The 21649-nt window shown below is 39.9% G+C and overlaps 1 protein-coding gene across 10 annotated transcripts in view; it reads left to right on the plus strand.

Annotated features, from left to right (window-relative positions):
* Positions 1 to 18088, plus strand: part of LOC116424529 (uncharacterized) — a 368994-nt gene extending 350906 nt beyond the window's left edge. For all 10 annotated transcript variants that reach the window (XM_076365198.1, XM_076365207.1, XM_076365208.1 and 7 more), the window contains 4 exons: positions 4197 to 4342; positions 7522 to 7794; positions 15140 to 15343; positions 15965 to 18088. In XM_076365198.1, coding sequence (XP_076221313.1) covers positions 4197 to 4342; positions 7522 to 7794; positions 15140 to 15343; positions 15965 to 16074 — 733 coding nt within the window. In that variant the 3' untranslated portion in view covers positions 16075 to 18088. The remainder of the gene's footprint in view (positions 1 to 4196; positions 4343 to 7521; positions 7795 to 15139; positions 15344 to 15964) is intronic.
* The last annotated feature ends 3561 nt before the right edge of the window (positions 18089 to 21649 follow it).

The following is a 21649-nucleotide window of genomic DNA, read 5'->3' on the forward strand; positions in this document are numbered from 1 at the left end:
ATTTTTATATCCTGTTTGACGTTGTTGCAACAAGTTTGAAGCAATAATTCCCAGGAAACATTGACTGCCACCTTATTTTATTCAAAGCCTCGTCAACCGTGTACAGATTGTTACTGGAAACGACGGATACTTTCCCAGAAGCAACTGTATTTTCCTTACGATCCTTTGCGCCATGAAACCGGACATAAACTGCTGCGTATTACTTCCACGCGGCTCGTGAAACCAGCGTCCCACGATCGGAGAAACGCGCCCGGATTTTCGGGTTTATAACTCGACATTCTTATGGTCCCGTTCCGGGGATTATTGATACGACGACAGATAACCTTCCCACAGCCGATGTTTTCGTGCCAGGCCGCAGGTTTCAAGTCCTGAGGAATTATTACGCTCGATTGATTTTTTATCAACCCCTTGCCTTATAACGTGTCAGACTCGTGATGAAGATTTCAAATAGAATTTAACGAACTATTACTCGATTCTTTGAAAAGTAATTTAAATATTTAATCAGTAAAATATAAAGATTCGAGGGTGGATTAATTTAATTAATAATATACAAATAGTATTTGTTTTTTAAAAATTGAAGTTAAATGTTATTCTTCGGTTATTATTTATTATATTTTAGTGCAAAGATGGACGTAGAATATATCTGAAATATTTCCTGTTTCCTTCGATAAATTATTAATAATAAGCTAGTTGTATTGATTATAGCGTATCCGCTCTGCAAGTGTTTATTTCGACGAGGTTTTACGATCCACTGGGAATCCCGTCGCGTTTTACGATCACGGCTACATTCCGCGAAACCCGGTCCAGCCCGGCGTTCCCGAAATTCCTCTGTAATCCCTGGAAACACGATCCATTTTACATTATCCGCGATATTTCATTTAAAGGGGCGATTTTGCTTTTGTTATCCTAGTAATTCATTGAATTCGACTCGTCTTACAAGATTTTCGAGATAGCTTGCAGAATTAATTCGTTAACTCGTAGTTATTTCGTAGTTAATTCATTTAACAAAATAAACAAATTTATATGCTGGAATATTTTAATACAATGAAAAAAGTGTTCAAATTAAATAAACATGAAGTAACCCTTGAATTATGATTCTGATATTTTTATAATAATTACTCCATGTATTAATTATTAAGGAAGGCATACATACAGGGAAAAACAATAAAACAGTAAACTAATAAAAATAGTAATATCAACCACGTACACAATACTAACAATAACATTAACAACACTAATTAAAAAAAATCCTAATAACATCAATCCCGTACACAATACCAACAACAATATCAACAATACTAATTAACAAAAATACTAATAACCTCAATCCCATACACAATACCATTAACAACACTAATCAACAAAACAGCAATAACATCAACCCCATAAACACTCCCAACAATAATATTAACACCAGTAACAACAATGATATCAATAAACTAATACAAAGTTACATGACACCGAGCAGGGGGTTGGTTTTTATGAAAACGAGACACGTCTAATAATCGAGCCTGTGAGCCGTAAAAGCTGCTGGCGGCCAGCGAGGTTGGCGAAAGGGGGTGAAGGGGTCGATGCCGGCCAGAGCCGTGAGGGGTTGGGGGTGGAAAACAAGGGTAAAGGACCTTAAATCTCCCGGTCGCTTCCGTGGTCGGGGGTGGGATTAAGATTTTATTTTATCAGGACGTTTCTTAACGGCTGCGCGTTAACTTTAACGTAATCCTTTTACGACTCGGTCGCTTTTACGATGAATCCGGCCACTCTCCTACGGGCGCGGGTTCATAACGCTCGTCGAGATGTGCGCGAGTGTTTACGCCCGCCGTGGGGCTGATCCCACCCCTTTGTATCGGTTTAGGAGACGATCTATGAACCGGAACGATTTCCTTGTCTTATTTCACTTCGCTTGGACGGTCAACATGGTATCGAAACTGGGGGTTGTTATAGGGGTTGTTGGAAATTTCGTTGACACTCAGCTTCATGCTGGTCGCAGGAGATTTTCTTCGTTGTTTCACCTTCGTTGTGAATTTTTGGAGAATATTCTCGGTGTACAAGGATTTCGAAGATTTTGGAAATTTATTTGACGCATAGGAGGGGATGGTAATCAATTTGGAAAATTTAATTGAAACGTGTAGAAATGAATGGTAATTGCTTTTCGAGGTTTATTCAATGAATATGGGAGATATTTATAATTGATTCGGAAGTTAAGTTTATTATTGCGTATATTAAATTGATTAAATAATATATTTCGATTATACATTATTGTGATCAATTGGGAGAATTTGGGAAATTTGATTGATACGCGTAGAAAATAGTGATAATTAATTTTGAAGGTTTGTTTAATGAATAGAGTTTAGTTGAAATAGTTTAGTATGATTTATGTAAATTAAATGTACTGAACTAAATAATATAGTTTGATTATACCCAATATTTATTGTGACCAAGTGAAATAAAGATGAAATGAGGAACAAAGATTTGTGTAAATATTGAAGGTATAGGTTCACTGATCCGAGGGATCGGGAAAATAATGGAATCCTTTCGGTTGAGGCAGCATATTACGCGTCAAGGTATAATAAATACCCGGTAATGAAGGTGTAACTCAGGCGGCCATTTTGAAAAAGTTGGCTCGTTAAAGAGGGATCTCTAGAAATAGAATTGATGCCAGCTTTATTCGTATCGATGGATTAATTTTCTGCGACGTCTTAATGAGTGTTTCACTTCCCCTTTTACCTTTAAATCACTGGTAATTGCTAGGTCGTGCGTTATTTGCCTTGCCAAACATGAGGATCTATGGCGGTCTGACCACCTACTACGATCGTCTTAAGCTGCAGGTTCTATGGATTCACTATAAATTTTCATTCTTGTGAAGATATCCATACATAATCACAGAAGACAGACTCATAATTACCTAAAGACTAATTTAAGCTAGATCTAAATATAACCTAATTTAGACTTAAGTCCTAGATACGACTCGAACCTAACTCAAAATTAATTAGTGTCTAACAACGATCTAAAGAAAAATTAATTAGTGTCTAACAAAGGTCTAAAGAGAAATTAATTAGTGTCTAACAAAGATCTAAAGAGAAATTAATTAGTGTCTAACAACGATCTAAAGAAAAATTAATTAGTGTCTAACAAAGGTCTAAAGAGAAATTAATTAGTGTCTAACAAAGATCTAAAGAGAAATTAATTAGTGTCTAACAAAGATCTAAAGAAAAATTAATTAGTGTCTAACAAAGGTCTAAAGAGAAATTAATTAGTGTCTAACAAAGATCTAAAGAGAAATTAATTAGTGTCTAACAAAGATCTAAAGAGAAATTAATTAGTGTCTAACAGAGATCTAAAGAAAAATTAATTAGTGTCTAACAAAGATCTAACAGAGATCTAAACAAAGTCCAAAATGTAGCACGTTCCAATTAGTCTTCAATTTTCACAAATTAATCTCCACTTTCCACAAATCAATCTCAATTCCTCTAAAAATAACTATAACCCCATATCCCAGTTACAAACACCAACTAACCAGCTACCAGAGTGACACATAGTCACAACAACTAAACTTCTTAATCACTTAAAGACTAATTTAAACCAGTTCCAACAATAACCCAATACAACCTCAGATCTGACATACTCAAACCGAACTCAAACAAAATTCCCATCCACGAAAGATCTAACCAACTCGAAAATATAACAAACAACCTCCAGTTTCCACAAATCAGTCCCAATTCCCCTAAAACTAACTAAAACCCCGTATCCCAGTTACAAACACTCGGTAACCAGCTAACTGATTCCAAGAATGATCTACAGTAATGTCCCCTTTCGCCGGCAGATGGCTGCTAATTAGTTTCTTTTCTCGCAAGTGTCTCTTCCAGCGTCAATTTCTCTAAAGAACCGGTCCCGTTCTCCTCCGCGGTTTATTATAATCTTCAGAGAGTGAGAAATTCTGTCCCAGTGAAACCAAGACCAGAAAATAAACTCCGAAAAAGTGTCCCGCTGGTTTTGTGTGTCCGCCAGGTTCGAAAGGAGCGCGCCAACCGAGTTTCCGTTGAAAGACCTTTTAATCCGATATGATGAAAAGATCAGGAAGAACCGTCACTCGCTGTGCAAAGATGTTTTTCACACAGGCACCCGCGGCCCGGGCGGCCCCGTGACGTAATTATGCAGACCGGAAGCGTGTAACGAGAGCTCGGGCTTCTCTTTTTCAGCAAGAATGGCTACGTGTGCCTGGTGTTACACCGAAGGGACGACCACGTAATAGAGATGCAACTGTCGGAATGGAGCGAGCAGCCTGACTTCGTCTGCAACTCGAGTACGTTCAACTCCCACTCGAGGCCGTACACGACGTACATTAGTAAGTCAATTACGATCATTTATTAACACCTCGACGCCCGGTCTTTTAACCGTTCGCGCCGTGAATCGCCCGGCGCTTATTTCTCAACGTCTTGTTCGTTATGGCGAATGATCTAAGAGCCTTGAAATATTTACGTTAACACTAGAACCACCGTACCAGTCAGAATGACTGGTTTCCATTTGTTTGTTTCGCAGTTACTAATACCTTAAAAGCATTGAATATTTGAAATGATTTTAGAAATAGTTTCACTTGAGTGCTATGATGAATATCCAGAGAAACTGAAAATAACCTATTGTTACAATTTTTGTAGAGATTACGTATTAATCGTATTAAATGCTTTGTAGTTCTAGTGTTAACCGTTGGAATGGTTTGCAGGATGTCTGAGGAATTAATAATCATTCGGATGAATGAAGATACTTTGTTGATACTGGGTTTACGGGGGTTTATTGTATGGTTTGTTCTATTGTCGGTGGAAATGTTCGTTGGTTTAAATCTTGGAAATTGGGGATTTAGAAATAGAGTAATGGATTGATGTAGATGTTGGTAATTGGTTTTGGAGGTTTATTTAACGAATGTGGGAGATATTTATAATTGATTTGGAAGTTTTGTGTTGAGTGTATTGAAACGAGTAAATAATATATTTCTAGTGTACATTATTGTAATTAACAAATTTGGGAAATTTGATTGATATGTGTAGAGAATAGTGATCACTAATTTTGGAGGTTTGTTTAGTAAGTAGAGTTTGGTCTAAATAGTTTAGTATAATTTATATAAATGAAATATATTACACGATATTGATATCGAATAAAACTGTTTAATTAAAGTAAGTTGACAACGGTAATGTAAGAACTATAATGCTAAACAGTTACTAATTGTTCCTATTTATCTTAGCTACACAAGAATTAATTAGTGTTAATCCTCCCCTACTTCCAACCCTTCTCATTACCCCAAAAAACCTAAATCCTCTTAGCAATTGAACAAATCGACAACACTAAATTTTCCAAATAATTCTTATCATCCCCCGACATCAACGTCATCCCTTCCAAAACACCCTTGAATCACTCGAGCATTCGCAGGCGCAAATAAATTCCCAAAATCCCCGAGCGCGACGTTTTCACTTAAGGCACAGCCTTCAGGTGGTGAAGGGTTAAATTTCCGCGACGGAAATCGTACGTTCGCCCGCAACGCGTGATCACGTGACGGTGCGGCTCTCAATTTGGGAGCAGAAATAATTTAGGGGGCGAGGGCGAAAGATTCCTGGGGTCGAAGTTTACACGGGCCAACGTAAACGCGGGACAGCTAATGAAATTCCAGGTTGCGCACGAAACGAAGGACAGAGGTTCCGAACTTCCGTGATCCAATTCGGATTAAGTGCGGCCGAAATTTCGCGCGACACTTGAACGCGATTCCGCGCGGCCGAAATCAATCGCGACCAATTGTCCGCGTTGTTTCGATTTTTTTCCCCGGATCGCCGGGGATTACTGGCAACGTTCCATTTGGCCGGCGACGACTTTTTCGCTCGTTAAATATTGCACTCGTTTATTGATTGTATTAATGGCGGCGGAACGCTTTTTAGTAATTGATACCGCGGCTCATAACCCAATTATAAGTTATTCATTAACCGTAGGACGTGGCTGCAAACTTAAAAATTGAATTGTTAGTTTTCAGCAGGGGGAAATTTGTTTTTTTTTCGTTTGGTCTTCGGACGTTGGAAATAGATTTATTGCATTCCTGTGGCAAGTGAATAATTGTGATAGGATAATGGATCGGGTTTTTAAAAAGTTCCAAACTTGAAAATTCAATTTCGATCCTTGCGGCGGAGTAAATATTTTGTTTGAGCCGTTGGCATCTGGGGACGATTATTTTTCTGTGGTAAGTGAATAACTGTAACACGATAGCGGATCGCGGTTTTTTAAAAGCTCTAAATTTTGAAAATTCAGGTTTGTTCTCTGAGACAGTCATTATTTTGTTTGAGCTGTTGGAACCTCGAAATGATTATTTTCTGTGATAAGTGAATAATTGTAACAAGATAGTAGATCAAGTTTCTTAAAATTTTTCAATTTAAAAATCGAGTTTTGATCTTTCTGACAGTAAATATTTTATCTGAGCTGTTGGAACCTCGAAATGATTATTTTCTGTGATAAGTGAATAATTGCAACAAAATACTAAATCATTTCTTCCTCAAACTTTCAGCTGAAACAATTATATTAGAATCTTCTTGTACCAAGTGAATATTGATAATAAAATAACAAATCTCTTCGACTACCCCAAGATTGTTATCTTTGTGTAATAAATAATTGCTGCGACAGGCAGCTTAACGCTTTCAACAGAACGCTTTGATACTTCACCAATGCTGCTGCACGCGTTTCTGCACAGTGATCGGTTAAGAAAATCGCGTTCGCGGACTTGGGGCTCAGTCAAACGTCTAGCTGGGAACGGAAACCGGCGTCAGAAGGGGTCGGGCAACATCAGCGAAACACAGCGGAACGGGGAATGCTTGCGGAGCACAAAGGGGAAGTTGCAAATGTCAGAATTTAACAATCGATTCGCGGCGGAGCTCCTTTACGATCGCGTAAAGGATCATATGCTGAATCCGTCGTAAACTCTCGGTTCCCCGGCGCGACCCTCGGAGTTTCTGTTTTAAGCCGATTACATCGATTCCGTAACAGTGACGAAGACGGAACCGTGCCGGCTTGGAATTTATCGCGACGCCATTCAAATCGTGTTCCCGGCTTACTCGTCGGCAATCTGCTCGCTGGGATTGTTTGGCGATGTTTGGAGAAGTTTGCTGCAAACTGTTGCAAACTTCTTCAAACTATCAGTTGACAAAGTATCTTTGAACCAGTTGCCGAAGTACTGGTGTATTTGAAACTCTGATTATTTGATGTTTTTAAGTTGGCGAATAGTTGAGACGATCTAGGATCTAAGGTTTGGACTAGATCGTAACTGAGTCTATGCTAGATCCATGGGAAACTAGAATTAAGGATTCAATTTAATGTAGAATAACTGAGTTAAGTTTTAAGTGGATGGAATTTGGTACAGCGTTTGTCAAACCTGATCAAACCACGTCAAACTATGTCAAACTATATCAAAATCGGGTCTAGGTTAAATATAGTCTTGCAGAACTGGTTTGAATGTTAGGAAAATGTGAGGAACTGATTGTAATCCAATGTTTTCAGCATCAGAACCAATGACAAGGCAATGTCCCAATTTGGGTCGCTACGAGATAGTCTCGGTGCTGCATTCCCACCAGAACGACAATCCGGACGACATGTTAGGCGGAGATGGAGAGCCTAACGTTGCCAATGCTGCCGAGGTTCAAGATGGCAGAGTCACTTCGACACCTTATCCAGGACGGTGTCGTTATGGAAGCGTTCGCCGATTGGAGATCGGTTGCAAAACACCTGATCGCATGGAGTTTGCTACTTCCTGCAGCGACGAAGCACCGTCAGGTAAGAATTCCCAGTGACTTCTTCTTCAATCATGAGTTTGGAACGGTTTGAGAATATTTGTAGTCGATTGTCAAGAGAAAAATTATTTAAGTAACTATTCTATTGTTATAAGCTTTTTCAAACTTCGACTATGTTATGTATATCATGAGATTAACCCCTTAAAAAGGAGATTTCTAATATGGTTCAACAAACATAAATGTCATTGAGCTGTGTTTTGTTTAAATGACACATTATTGCTCTTGTTAGCAGTTTGTATGGTTTATACTAAATCTAGACATAGAATGAGAATAGAATGTTTTCTTCAGTGCATTATTAACGGTAAATAGTTCTAACAAATGCACCTACAAAATACAATTATAAGGCAAGGGGTTAATTATTTAATCTAGAGAGAAAGATGAGTAGCTAGATCTTAATCATATGCCCTGCTGTTTACAACTACCTGAATCCATCACACACCTACTATAAAAATCGGCTAACCCTGATGACAAGGGTCCACGAGGTCCCTAAGAACACCAACTTCCCAAACATGGGTTCTGACGTTCAACTGACACCCGAACCGTCGTCAAACTCACTTGCCAAATTATCATACCCAAAGTACGCTTTACCCCTTTAGCTTCAAATAATCCGAACCGTGTCGCTGACAGCGTATCCTCTCTCATCACGAGAAGCCTCGATCCCAGTCACTCAAACCTGTTCACACATCGTCAAACATCTTCAAACATCAGTTTCTCAAAAAAATAAAACCTTAACACGTTGAACGTCGCACGATTTCATAGAGCAAAATACACAAAATGGAAAAAATACAATATTAAATCATCTGACTGAATTGGATTATCATTGCACGTTCATCAAACTGAATGTTACCACAATGGATAGCATTATTTATAATATAGAACTGTTTAAGAATAATCGTCGTTTAATTGAGCGAACTATAGTAATTCGATTTGGGGTCACTGGTGACCCTATGGCATTCGACGCGTTAACTGATCTGTCAGTAGGTCTCACTATCATCGATCCACAGTGTAAATAGTGTCCCACCGAATCTCAGGCCCTGCTGTCAAGCTTTTCCAACCGGTTTCCGTTCCAAGATATAAAAGGACACTGCCAGTGTCATTATTTCATAATGTCCTCGCGACGCAGAATCAGACACGGTGTCGAGTGAATCCTCGTAGGGTGGAGCACCTCCAGCAGGAACATCTTATCGGATTACCCGCAGCAGGTCGAGTTATCCTCCCATCGAGGGACGCGCCTCCCTCTCCCCATTTACGTTCACCTCCCTCCTGCCCCCTGGCCCGCCGCGGCAGGAAAGTTATCGCAAGTGGCGATAGTTAGTTTGCGGAGAGTCAGCGGCGTGACGGTTGTCGTGGTTCCCTGCTTGCTTATGTGCAAAGTTTGTAGCTTTATTCGGTTGTACGTGTTTATGGCGCGTGCCTACGTGCCCCGACCCTTCGAATATGCTTGCAGCTGGGTAACGGCGGTGTCTTCTTGCCCCCTTCCCTGCTACCGAACTCGCCGTTTCTTTATACCCTTGATCTTGGCCAGATCAGTCCTGATCAATGTAGATGATCAGACTTTGATCCCCTTGGTGAAGGATTTCTCTGGGTTCTGCTGGGAGAATCTACTTTCAGCCGTAGTGCATTCTATCAATCTGCGGAGGTTGGGTGGCGATTATGTTGTTATAATGATGTGATTTTTCTATTAATAATATTATATTCTTGTGACATTGCTGGTATTACTGGTGTTATTGCTATAGTTATTAGTACTGCTATTGTTGTTATTATTGCTATATTTATTACTACTGTTTTTGTTGTTACTACTGCTATAGTTATTATTACTTGTTGTTATTGTTATTATTTCTGTAGTTATTACTACTGTTGTTATTATTATTATTTCTATAGTCATCGCTGCTGTTGTTATTGTTATTATTGCTATAGTTATCACTACTGTTATTGTTCTTATTATATTGTTATTACAACTGTTGTTATTGTTATTATTGCTATAGTTACTACTGTTGTTATTAATATTGTTTTTATAGTTATCGCTACAGTTGTTATTGTTATTATTGCTATAGTTATCGCTACTATTGTCATTGTTATTATTGCTGTAATTGTCACTACTATTATTATTGTTATTATTTCTATAGTTATTAATACTGTTATCATTGTCATCGTTAATATTGTTATAACTACTGCTATTGTTACTATTGCTCTAGTTACCACTACAGTTATTATTCTTATAATTGCTACATTTATCACTCCTGTTATTATTCTTATTATTACTATACTCATTACTACTCTTATCATTCCTAATATTGCAGTTGTTACACTTACTGTCATTGTTATTGCTATTATCGTCTCGAACACAACTACCGCCCATCATCCACACACTATTATCGCCACACAATCTTACCATTACAACATCCAACATCCCACTCAACGATTTTCCCATTTCAATCCCCCATTTCCCGAACACGATCCCACGTGGAAATTTTCATTTGTCCGTCCCATGGTCCAGCGGGGGCGAAAATCGCTCGGATCTTATCAAATAATTACGCCGGCCGGGCTACATTTGGCACGATTCTAATCCGGGCGTAGACAAACAGCCGGTTCCGCGGGACTGCTGGATGTGATTAACGATCACCGGGCTCGAGACGTTTCGAGATGTTCTCGGTACCAGCCTGCCGTCCCGGTAGCTAAGATCGCTGTTTGTACGAAGTCTTAATGACCAATTCGCGTTCCCCACTCGGCCGCTTGGGGTGGGGCGGGGGTGGAGAAGGCAGGGCCCGCCGGGGAACGCAATCCCCTTGTCGACAGCCGTGAGACACGAGGCTCGAGCAGCTAAATCCTCGGTTATGTCAACGGCTCCTCTCCGCTAAAATAATTCCGGATACGGAACGCCTAGCCCGGCTCCGACGGATCCGACCGTGTTTTTGTGGATTACGGGAGCGGCGCGATACCCCGCTGACGCGCGGACATCTTCCCTGCGCTACCGGAGGCGGTACTGATCTTTCCTCGCGAGCCTGCAGCGACAGGAATTCCCTTTTCCTCAGATAGATTGATTTTTTGCTGGTCGGTGCGTGGGGTCTGAGTGCTCGTGATTAATTCTAGCAAGGCTGAGACCTTGCTGGTGCAAGTGTTCGCTGCGTTTGCGGGGATGGGGTAGGAAGGGGTGTTTCAAAATGATGCGTTTGTGGTGTGTGGTGGTTGAGAGTAGTTTGTCGATTTGAGGATCGTTTGAACTGGTTTGATTTGGGTATGAGTTAGTTGTGTGGGTGAAATGTTTGCGGAGTTCTTATATTTCATTGGAGAGACTTCATTAGGATTTGAGGAGTTTGGAGTAGTTTGCGCTATGTTTGAGCCAGCTTCAGGCGAGTTTGGAGAGGTTCGAATTGGATATGAGGAATCTTTGTGGGATAAATGTTTGCGGAGTTCGTATACTTTGTTGTTTATAGACTTCATTAGGATTTGAGTAATTTCAAGTAAGTTTGTGCTACGATTAAGCCAGTTTGAACTAGTTTTAATAGGTTTTAATTGGTTACGTGATGTTTGTAGGATAAATGTTTGTGGAATTCGTATATTTGATTGTCTAAAGACTTCATTAGGATTGTGACTAATTTAAAGTAAGCTTGTGCTATGTTTGACCCAGTTTGAGCCAGTTTGATCTATGTTTATGGAAATTTGATTAAAGAATATGCAGTTGGAGTGACATCTGTTACGAATTTGGGTGAACTTCTTAATTAAAAAACTCGGAAAATGTATCACACGTTATTTCTCTTATTAAGATTTTCAATATTACATAAAATCACTGAAACCTCTCTGTCAAACAGGAAGTAAACCCATTTCAATATCTTCAATTTCTTTCTATTGCTCCATTGCTTTCATTGCGCCAGATTTATCGAGCAAGACGGCACCGTAGCTGCTGTCTTCAATTTTTGTCCCCGCGAAGCATATTCCACTGTGAAGTGTACCAGGCTCCAGTCGACGAATTTTTGTCGTTTATTTCCGATTCAAGCGCGCACGGCCGCCTCGTCGCGCGAACGCTGTAAATTCTCATCTTTCTATCTCGCAGTCCCGATAAGGTATCGAGCCGAGACAACACGCCAGATATCGACGTGTCGAAGCGATTTACGGCTTTCGTTTATTCCGTTCTCGTTCGCGCCTTACTCGAAACGCAGTCGAGCTTTTTTTCCCCTCTCCGTCTCTCACGAGTGTCTCCGCCATCGAGAGCCGTTTTTCAAGGATTATTTCGAGTGGATCCGAACGACGACGAAACGAACCTCCAAGGGAGAACTGTTTCTCATCGGACAATTATTAAAACGTTTTTCTGAAATGTTCCGATAAGAAAAGTTCTGTAATATTGAAGCTACGATAGCAGGTTTGGCTGAGAAACAATAAGACTGTTGCTATGGGTATTTACATTCGGGAAATGATTTTCCAATTTAAAAATTTTCAAGTAACTTTTATATTTTAGAAATATTTGTTTCGTAATTGTTAATACCAAAGTATGATCCATGTGCCGAAAATATTTATTCTCCAATTGTCAATTTCAAAGTAATTCCCCTATACCAAAAATATTTATTCTCCAATTGTCAATTCCAAAGTAATTCGGATATCCCAAAAATATCTATTCTCCAATTGTCAATTCCAAAGTAATTCCCCTATTCCAAAAATATCTATTCTCCAATTGTCAATTTCCAAGTGATTCCCCTCTTCCAAAAATATCTATTCTCCAATTGTCAATTCCAAAGTAATTCCCCTATTCCAAAAATATCTATTCTCCAATTGTCAATTTCCAAGTGATTCCCCTCTTCCAAAAATATCTATTCTCCAATTCTCAATTCCAAAGTAATTCTCATACTTGAAAAACATTTACCTTCTAATTCCCAAAATAATTCCTCCCGAATAATCTCCCACAAAATTTCGACGTCTCCAAAAATACGAAACACTATCTTGCATCCCTCCATTTCCCTTAGCCTGTCACATTTGGAAAAAGGAAATACAGTTTCACAAACATTTCCCAAATACAAACTTCTCCCGCAACGGTCTCATTACTTCTCCTTCGTGTTTCCTATTCCGCGGGGGCGAAGTCTATTTTCAAGTCGCGCTGTCCTCTTCGTAATTACGCTTCGCAATTAAAAATTGTTAACTTACTGGGACAATAACTTAATTCCGTTTCATAAACGTTATGCAATTTCTTCTTTGCGCGGTCCGCTCCAATTGCTCCCTCCCTTTCTCTGCCATTTTTCTCATCATTGTTCCACCCCTCCCGCCACCCTTCCGCCACCCTTTCTGCAACTCGGTCGTGAAACGACTCTTAAGGTGAACGAAATCGAACACTTAGAATCGTCGCGCGGATGATTACCCATTCAGCGCTTTCGTTAGGACGATAAACGTTCCGGAATCCTTACCAGGGGCCGATAAACTACTCGGAAATTGTACTTTTGTGCTTCGATTCCCGATAACGGGGTCGCGTCCCCCTTATTCCCAATTTTCCCGTGGGTTCGTTCACTTCTCTACGAACATATTTCGACATGTTAATTAGCGGCTCACTGAAATATAGAAATTGAATCGGACCGAATGTTTTAGCAGCAAACATTAATGATTGTTAAGAATTAAATAGTATTATAAAGCACGGGGAAAATAAATATGCACGCGAAACTAATTAACAATGATTAATTTTAGATCACTGAACTGTAGATACGTTTATGGTTTATTTTATTATTCAATTTCATGCGTATCCTTTTGGACACTGTTTCTGTTCGTGTATAAATTATGCATAATATATAAATAAAATTGAATCGTATGAAAAAATATATAAAGATGATACACATGAAATTAATAAGAATTAACCTTAGAAGATTGAAGAAGGGAATTCGTTCTATTTCTTCCGATTTTTCGATTTCAGTTTGTTTGTTTGGTTTTATATTTTATTGGTGTGTATGTTTATTACATTTACTGTTTAATATTTTATTCCATCACGTTACTATTTGTGAACTCTGGGTTTAAAAAACGTGGTACAAGGAAATTCGAGGAACCAACTCGGTTTTTAATAAGCGTCCCTCTGATGTCTTGATAAATGTAAACCGAAAAGTTTCCACTGGTACCTCGCTTATCGTCCAACTTTCTTTCCCGCGGAGTTATCAAGGAACACAGTTAGCTGAAACTTTAATACCCGCGGTATACTAAAAAAAAAAGGAAATACTGCGATCTCTCCGTGGATTTTTATAGAAATTCTTGTCGTCAGCTTCCGACCGTAAATCCCGTTCATGTGTCCACTCCTGAATAGTCCGCCATTGTTCTCATCGTCATCGTTGGTTTGTCGATGATTTAGATGGCTTGGAGCAGTTCTGTTAACGTGAGAAACGATATATTAGGATGCACATCTAGAACTGTTAAGAAAAATTCATTGCAATTTAAAATGTACGAGATAAACAGTAACATACTTTTTGGTCAGTATATCTAGATGTGTCTGACTTATTTTATGTAGTACTACTTGGCAACCATAAAAATTACTCATACGTTTAAACCACGTATTTATAAATAAAGTGTTATTATGCACATCTGAACTTGTTAAGAAAAATTCATTGCAATTTAATATAAGCGAGATAAACTGTAACAAACTTTTTGTTCCCTATATGTAGACGTGTCTGACTTATTTCATCTCATACTACTTGGCAACCGTAAAAATTACTCATACGTTTAAACCACTTATTTATAAACAAAATATTATAATGCACATCTGGGATTGTTATGAAAAATTCATTGTAATTTAGAATGAACGAGATAAACAGTAACAAACTTTTTGGTCACTGTATGTGGCTGTGTCTGACCTGTTTCGTCTCGTACTACTTAGCAACCGTAAAAATTAGGATTGAGCAAGTTATTTATAAATAAACTATTATGATACATATCTAGAATTGTTAAAAACAATCCATTGAAATTTTTTATCACTACATATAACCGTGTCTGACTTGTTTCATCTCGTACTACTTAGAAATCGTAAAAATTACTCATAGGCTTAAACCACATGTTTATAAACAAAATATTATGAATGTATATCAGATTTATTTGAATTTTATTGAAATTTCATAAATGTTCTTATGATACAGTGGATAGATAAAATACTTTTATTGTACAATAGTAATATGTATACAGTTAAATAAAACTCAAATTTATTAATACTATATAATAGATATATTGTATAATAATAAACACGAGTCACTATTAATAAGTACAATGCACATGAATTAAATTGCATAATAATCTAATTTGTTGCTACAGCCAATTTTATCCATGCCAAAGTGAAAGTGTCGCCGCATCTGAAGCTATTCTCGGAATTTTTGCAGAGTACTGGTGCCACGGAACCTGGATCGAGAACGACACAGCTTACTTGGTCGCGAGCACAGACGTCGGCCGTTACTGTCTCGTCTACAGTGCATCAGCCGCTGCGACGGGAAGTCCTGAACTCTCCGTGACGGGTCATCTCGCTTCCTGTCCGAGAGCCTCCCACCGTCATCTAGTATCGTGGCAGGTCAACCTTACGTCGTACGGTAAGCATTGTTGACGACCCTTGATAGGACAATCGAGATTTCTGACGACAGATTCAACCACGAAACGCTAGAACCAACTCCCTCTCGGTTACATTAATCACTCCACTAGTGATTAATCCATTCACTTTCGAGGGACAGACAATTTTAGAAGACTCGCAGTATAAAGTAGACCAACTGCCTCGTTCGAAGATTGGACCTTTAATCTGATATCGGCTTCTTACACTCACTACTAATCGATTTAGTTAGACAGAATACTTAGGGTATGACGCCTAGATCCGTAGACAGGTAGACCAATTAGCTAATGGAGTATTTTGCGGAAGCAGATTTTTGGTCTTGATACGCTCAGTTGCTTTAAGATCTTCAGATGCGAGTTTGACTATATTTGGAAAAGTTTGAAGCATTGGATGCATCAAACTTCGTCGAACATCCTTGAAGGCGTCCTCTATCTTCAGTAGCTAAAGTCTTATCAGACTGTACCTTATCTCATTAGCTACCTAGCTTTGAAAACCTCCCAGTTTCGAGTTACAAACTTCGTCAAACATGATCAAACGAATCCTGTTCAATGTTTTTGGATTCTATACTGTAAAGAGTCACGACTAACTGCGATTCCCTTCATTCCAGCGCAATGCAGCGAGATCTCAACGGCCACGTCGTGGACGTACCGCATCTCAGCCTCGATGTACATCTTCGTGGTACTGGGTATCCTATTCGGCAGGTACATCGCGAGGTGATGCCACTGAGTGGAGGGGCCAGGCCACGCAGAGACGGCCGTGTAGTCAGCGAAGAGACGTACACACGACACACACGATCAGCGAGCAAGGGGAATCTCCAGAATCTATGCATATATATACATACGCCCAACGTATATATCTATAGATTTCTACGCATATATTAAACGGAACATTTCGAGGACCGAGGCTGACGCAGCCAAGGGAGGGGAAAGTAATCTAATAATCAAGCTTAGTGGATAAGTGACTGCCGCAGCAAGCTGGTGCAGCGAACGATGGACTCGACAGAAGAGACAGCTCGCGCGCGCACCCATTGAAACCTGCTAGTTCCTTCGTCGGCGGACGTGGCGGATACCCGGACGGACAGTTGTACATAAAGTAGCGAAACGTTCGTGGAACACCTTCCCCCCAGTTGACAGAGTCTTGCTGTACGAGGATCATTAATGTTCTGCTAGCTTCTCTGGGATTATTATGTCCCTCAGCCGTGAGGCGATCTATCAAGTACATCTATGATCTGTGAAATGATCTATACTCTTCTTTCCACGCGTGTGTCAACCTTCATTCCGTTTTCCCTAAGTTTGATTACGTTCGGGGTGGTTTGAGCATGTTTGTGCAAACATTATATGTGATTACCACGTGAAACCTGTTGCAACCACGGTCGACTAAACATTTCACTGCTTGGATTTATAGAAAATTATTTGACATTTCTAAACATTCTTTTATAGAAACCATAGAAGCGCGATTAAGATGTCACTTAAGTTATATTTTTATTTGCATGTTAATAAATCAACTATTTTAATCGTTTATTGAGGAAGCATTTATATGCTTTCAATTATTGTGAAAGAATAAATGAGGAATGCGTCATTTTGACCTATAGTAGCTCTACTGTTAAACAACTTTTAATGGCAATTTCAATAATAACTTGCGCAGCTTTGCCACCCTATAGGCTCCCTGCAACCTCATCGCCAACTTCCCATAGAAGTCCTAAAAAAGGCTCGAGTTCGGGAAAGCCCTACTTGGTCTGACCCACGCAACCTATTCTACTGCGGAGCAGTAGCGTCCATAGACCAGCAAAGCTATAACCTCAACTCTTCCACTTCATTGCCCAACCCTTGATCTATTATTTTATTCAATAAATCCCGACGTGTGCAAAGAAGAGTGTAAATGGAAGCCATCAGCGAGAATAAACTCCGGGTGCTTGGGACTGATGAACAGTGAAATATTGGCAGTGTTTACTCGTTCAGCCGTTGACCATCTTGTAGACCTTTCACTCGATCGGGCTGAGATCAAAGGGGGAAACGAGATTAGGCCGAGTGGCTGGGGAATATCGAGGGATGCGAGGTGTTCCGGGACACGGTGGACCGTTAAAACTAAACAGACGAGATTGCGAGAGGCGGGACGAGACTTTCTGTGTGCAATTCTTAGCCGTACAGATGCTGACGGATGTTCGGCGACCACTGTGCTAAAGGGAATCCCAGGAAACCTTCCAACGTCACGGGCATCCCCTCTGCGACACGGTAATTCCCGAAAAGCACAGTAGTGTCTCGATGTTCGTCCACGGCTAAGGGCGAAGGGCCCACGCGAGCGTGGCATGCACCGCAAGGAACGATGTATAATAAACGAGACGAAAACAAACAAACAGAAAAAAAAATGGAAAATACACAAAAATAAGGGTGCCGGGGCCAATATTGTGTGCGTCGAATGGTGGCTGTAGCCCAAGTGTGTGAGAGCGAGAGAGAGATATATATACGAGAATGGCGAGCGAAGGACGAGAAGAGAGCGAGAAACTAGTACTTACTTAGGTCCGCGGGGCGTCCGCCATGTTTGCCGAGGCGCGTGCGGCGTTTGACCGAGCCGGATCAGTTTTGCGAGGCGCGTTGTACACAGGAACAGTGGCGCCGCTGCGATTGTACGTCGCGTTTTTAATTAAACTTCCGTGGCACGATCGCGTCGTGAGGAGAACAGAAGGAAATTGTGTGTGCGTGGTGAAAGGAGAAATGATAGAGGGGGATGGGGCTCGGCGAAGGGAGGGTGGGGGGGCGGAGCGGAATGCTCGCAGTCTCGCTGGGGCCACGAGTACCACGGCGAACGAACGATTCTAATTATAACTATTATTGTACGTGCAGGAACGAGCGTGTAAATGGACTTCTCCCTTCTTCCGTGTCTTCTTTTTTCTCCGCGTTTTTTTCTTACCTCGCCCACCCCTTCGGCTTTCATTTGCCCTCGCCTCTCGGGAGATTATCGGGGCTGCGTTGGCTTCTGGGCGCTGTTAAAGGCCACGACCCTGTGTACTCGAGGCGCGAAAGGAAGCTTTCCCTGGTGGAATCCTGAGAATATCATCCCGCGTCGTCACTGATCAACCTGGTGCTCCTGGAATCGAGCCTGAGATCAGTTTAGGAGACTCATCTGGCCTAACGATAGATAGCTGAGATGTACCCTAGGATTGAGGATAGTTCTTGTTCAGACCCAGACGTAATGCGATTGTTACTCAGACATTTCCCGGCGCTGCACAGGCCTAACTCAGCGTGTACCCTGTTCTGTTCGGATCTTAATTATACATTAGCTCAACCAATACAGGCCTAACTCAGTCTGACCCGAGACATCGTCTTGCACGCAGCAAACTTAGCACAAACATCATCAAGCCCAGTGCAAGCTTACAGTTCAAATATTAATTGATCCAATACAAACCTAGTTCTGACGCATCTGACCCAGTGGTTTGCTCCGAATCTGGCTACCTGCGCCTGTTGCGGCCTAGTTCAAATCTAGACAATACTCTATCTGGCCTAACAAAAAGCTAACCGGTGTCCTCGACTCGATTTACGCACAGCCGTTTTGTCATTTTGTATTGAAAATTCTAGGGTGGAGGTAGTTTGAGAGTTAGGGCTCGATTCTGTGAGCATTCAATCAGGAGGAATGGATAGGGGATGATCATTGGAGTCTTTCCAAGCTTTTTAATTAATTAGTTGCTTATTGATACTGTTAAGAAACTGCTGGTTTTTCTTAGTTTTATGTAGCTTTATCTCCTTTAAATAGCTCTGTTAAATATCCATCAATCAGCGAAACTTCTGCTTAATGCGTAACTCTAGCCAATAGTTTGCTCGATGTCCTAAGTCATTTGGAGGCAGCATTTCCAAACGAGTCAAATAATCGAAGAAACGGTTTGATATTCTTATACTAGACTATCAACTGTGTTAAACCCTCGAGTTATTTTGAAATTGAGGCTAGTTTAGTATCCTGAGAGGAAAGAACTGCAATGGTCCAGTGACGACAGAAAATCAGATAAGCGAGGAACACGACATATCGGTATCAAAAGAAATCGAGTGGAGAAACCAGATATGCTACTAGCGCGAGATTTACACTCTGTAGGAACGATAGATAATTAATCGAGCACCTTGATCCATGTTAAGAGACTTCGAAATATAGAAAGAAAGTGGGAGAGAGGAGAGAGAGAGAGAGGAAGATAGAACATGAGGGGAGACGAAACGAGAAAGAGAAAATTCCTTTTAGAGAGAAAGAAGAGAGAGATCTTGATGAAACCCAGAACCTCGACAAAGTACACATATTTTTCACTTGAAATATTTTAATTAAGGCTGCCGATGGCAAGGGCGGAGAATGGGAGGACTACTTGGTCGCGTTGCTAGTCGATCACTTATACATACTTTTGGTTAGCTGGATATACATAATATAAATATGAATATAATACGAAATAAAAGTGAATATAAATATATAAATAAATCTCTATATAAATATACATAAAGATATATATAAATACACGGAAATAAGTCGATGTTGGCTATAAGCTGTACACTATTAGATAAAGAACGGAAGGGAAGCTGGGGTTTGGAAACGAGAGAGTGGCCGAATCGTGGAGGTTGTCGATACCGAAGCTGTGCTGCGTTCTTAATTAAAATTCCTTCGGCAAATCCTTTCGTGCAATTCACATCGAGCTGGATATTTATTAATGTAGCAACATTACTTCTTAATTTCCTAATGAATGAATTCCTCCCAAAATCGATGTAGCCTCAATTCAATAAATAATAATACACAAACTATTCAAAATATTATTGTCTCTTATGCGAATAACGTTTACAATTTATCAAGACGATTGAAAAATGTTATTATTTTTAAAGAATTATTCAATGTTAATAGAAACGTATGAAATATTGTTCGTGATTTATTTAAAACGAGTGCTCTGTTAACGATTATACATACTCGGTGGACAGTTCGAAACGTCGACGACCAAAGCGAGGAACCACGCGCTCTAATCCTTTTCTTTTCACGAAAGAGAGAATATCTCCTATCTGTAAATAGTAGATTTAATTATTCCCATATAGAGAGACGAGAGGGAACGGATTGAGAGGAAGGAGATACGCCGGATCGAGAAATCGGTGTACGCGATCCTCGAGTCGCTGAACAAACTTTCCTGTAAAAAGTCGGAGGCCGACTAGTGATGGCAAAACGACGAGAGAATTCGATTTTATATAGATCGCGAGAGTGTAGATTTCAGGGTATTTATATCGAGGGTTGAATAGTTATACAGAATACACAAAATATTTAAATATAAAATTATATTATAAATACAGAGTATCGAGGAATATATTATATATATATATATATATAAATATATATATTATATATATATTATATACTATGTTTTTATTGTTGTGAAGTTACTCGAATGGCCGTGGATGGGGATACACTCGTGTTTCATCGAAGAAACCTTGTCACTTTGATTTGCTGCGTTTCATTCGTTCAGAACTGCTGTCGAATGAGACACTGGTATCATCATTTACTCTTATAATTGTTCACTCGAAAATATTTTCGTTCCTTCTGGAAACATAGGATTAATCGTGAAACATTTGAAAAATCTATTTCTTTTTTGAATTATTTCTTTGTTAAATTACGTAGGATAATTTTAATAATTTCATGTATTTATATTTACTGGTAATTAATGATTTTTTAATATTTCGTTATATTCGTTACGAGTGAAATTTTGATTGCCTTAAGTTCGTTCGAAATTTTCAGTCGATTTTTATGAACGAAAGGTAAGAAGAAACGAATGTGCCATACTTCGATTAGATAGTCCCTTGAACGACAGTCGAACGCTATACCCGGTGACAGAAATGTATCCGCATTCCTTCGATGATGTAAAATACTGTTTATATTGTAATGAGATTTTCGACGGACAGGTATTTACGAAGGTGCGTGGTGGGGATGCAATCTTCGAGGATAAGTTTCGAGTGCGACATGCTCAAAATTGAAACGGTATCTAAAAGCTCTGTAGATATTGTCTCCTCTATTGTATGTTCGTCTTCAAACCCCTACAAACGATCTCGAACGACGTCAAACGCCGATTTTTCTCGAGTGATTCTACTCCGGCGTCCGCGAATGTCAGAATCGTCGCAGATTCCGCGAATTAACGAAAGAAAAACGGGACGGAACAGAAGGAACATCGAGAAAAGGAATCGGAACGAAAGGAACGTTTACCTCCCCTCGTTACGCACGCACGTCACTGCCTGTAGAACGAAACACAACGACTACTGCCGTCTCTAATCTTAGCGATTTACGATAATTCCAA

Source organism: Nomia melanderi, chromosome 2, assembly GCF_051020985.1.
Source record: "Nomia melanderi isolate GNS246 chromosome 2, iyNomMela1, whole genome shotgun sequence".
In the NCBI taxonomy this organism is placed as follows: domain Eukaryota; kingdom Metazoa; phylum Arthropoda; class Insecta; order Hymenoptera; family Halictidae; genus Nomia; species Nomia melanderi.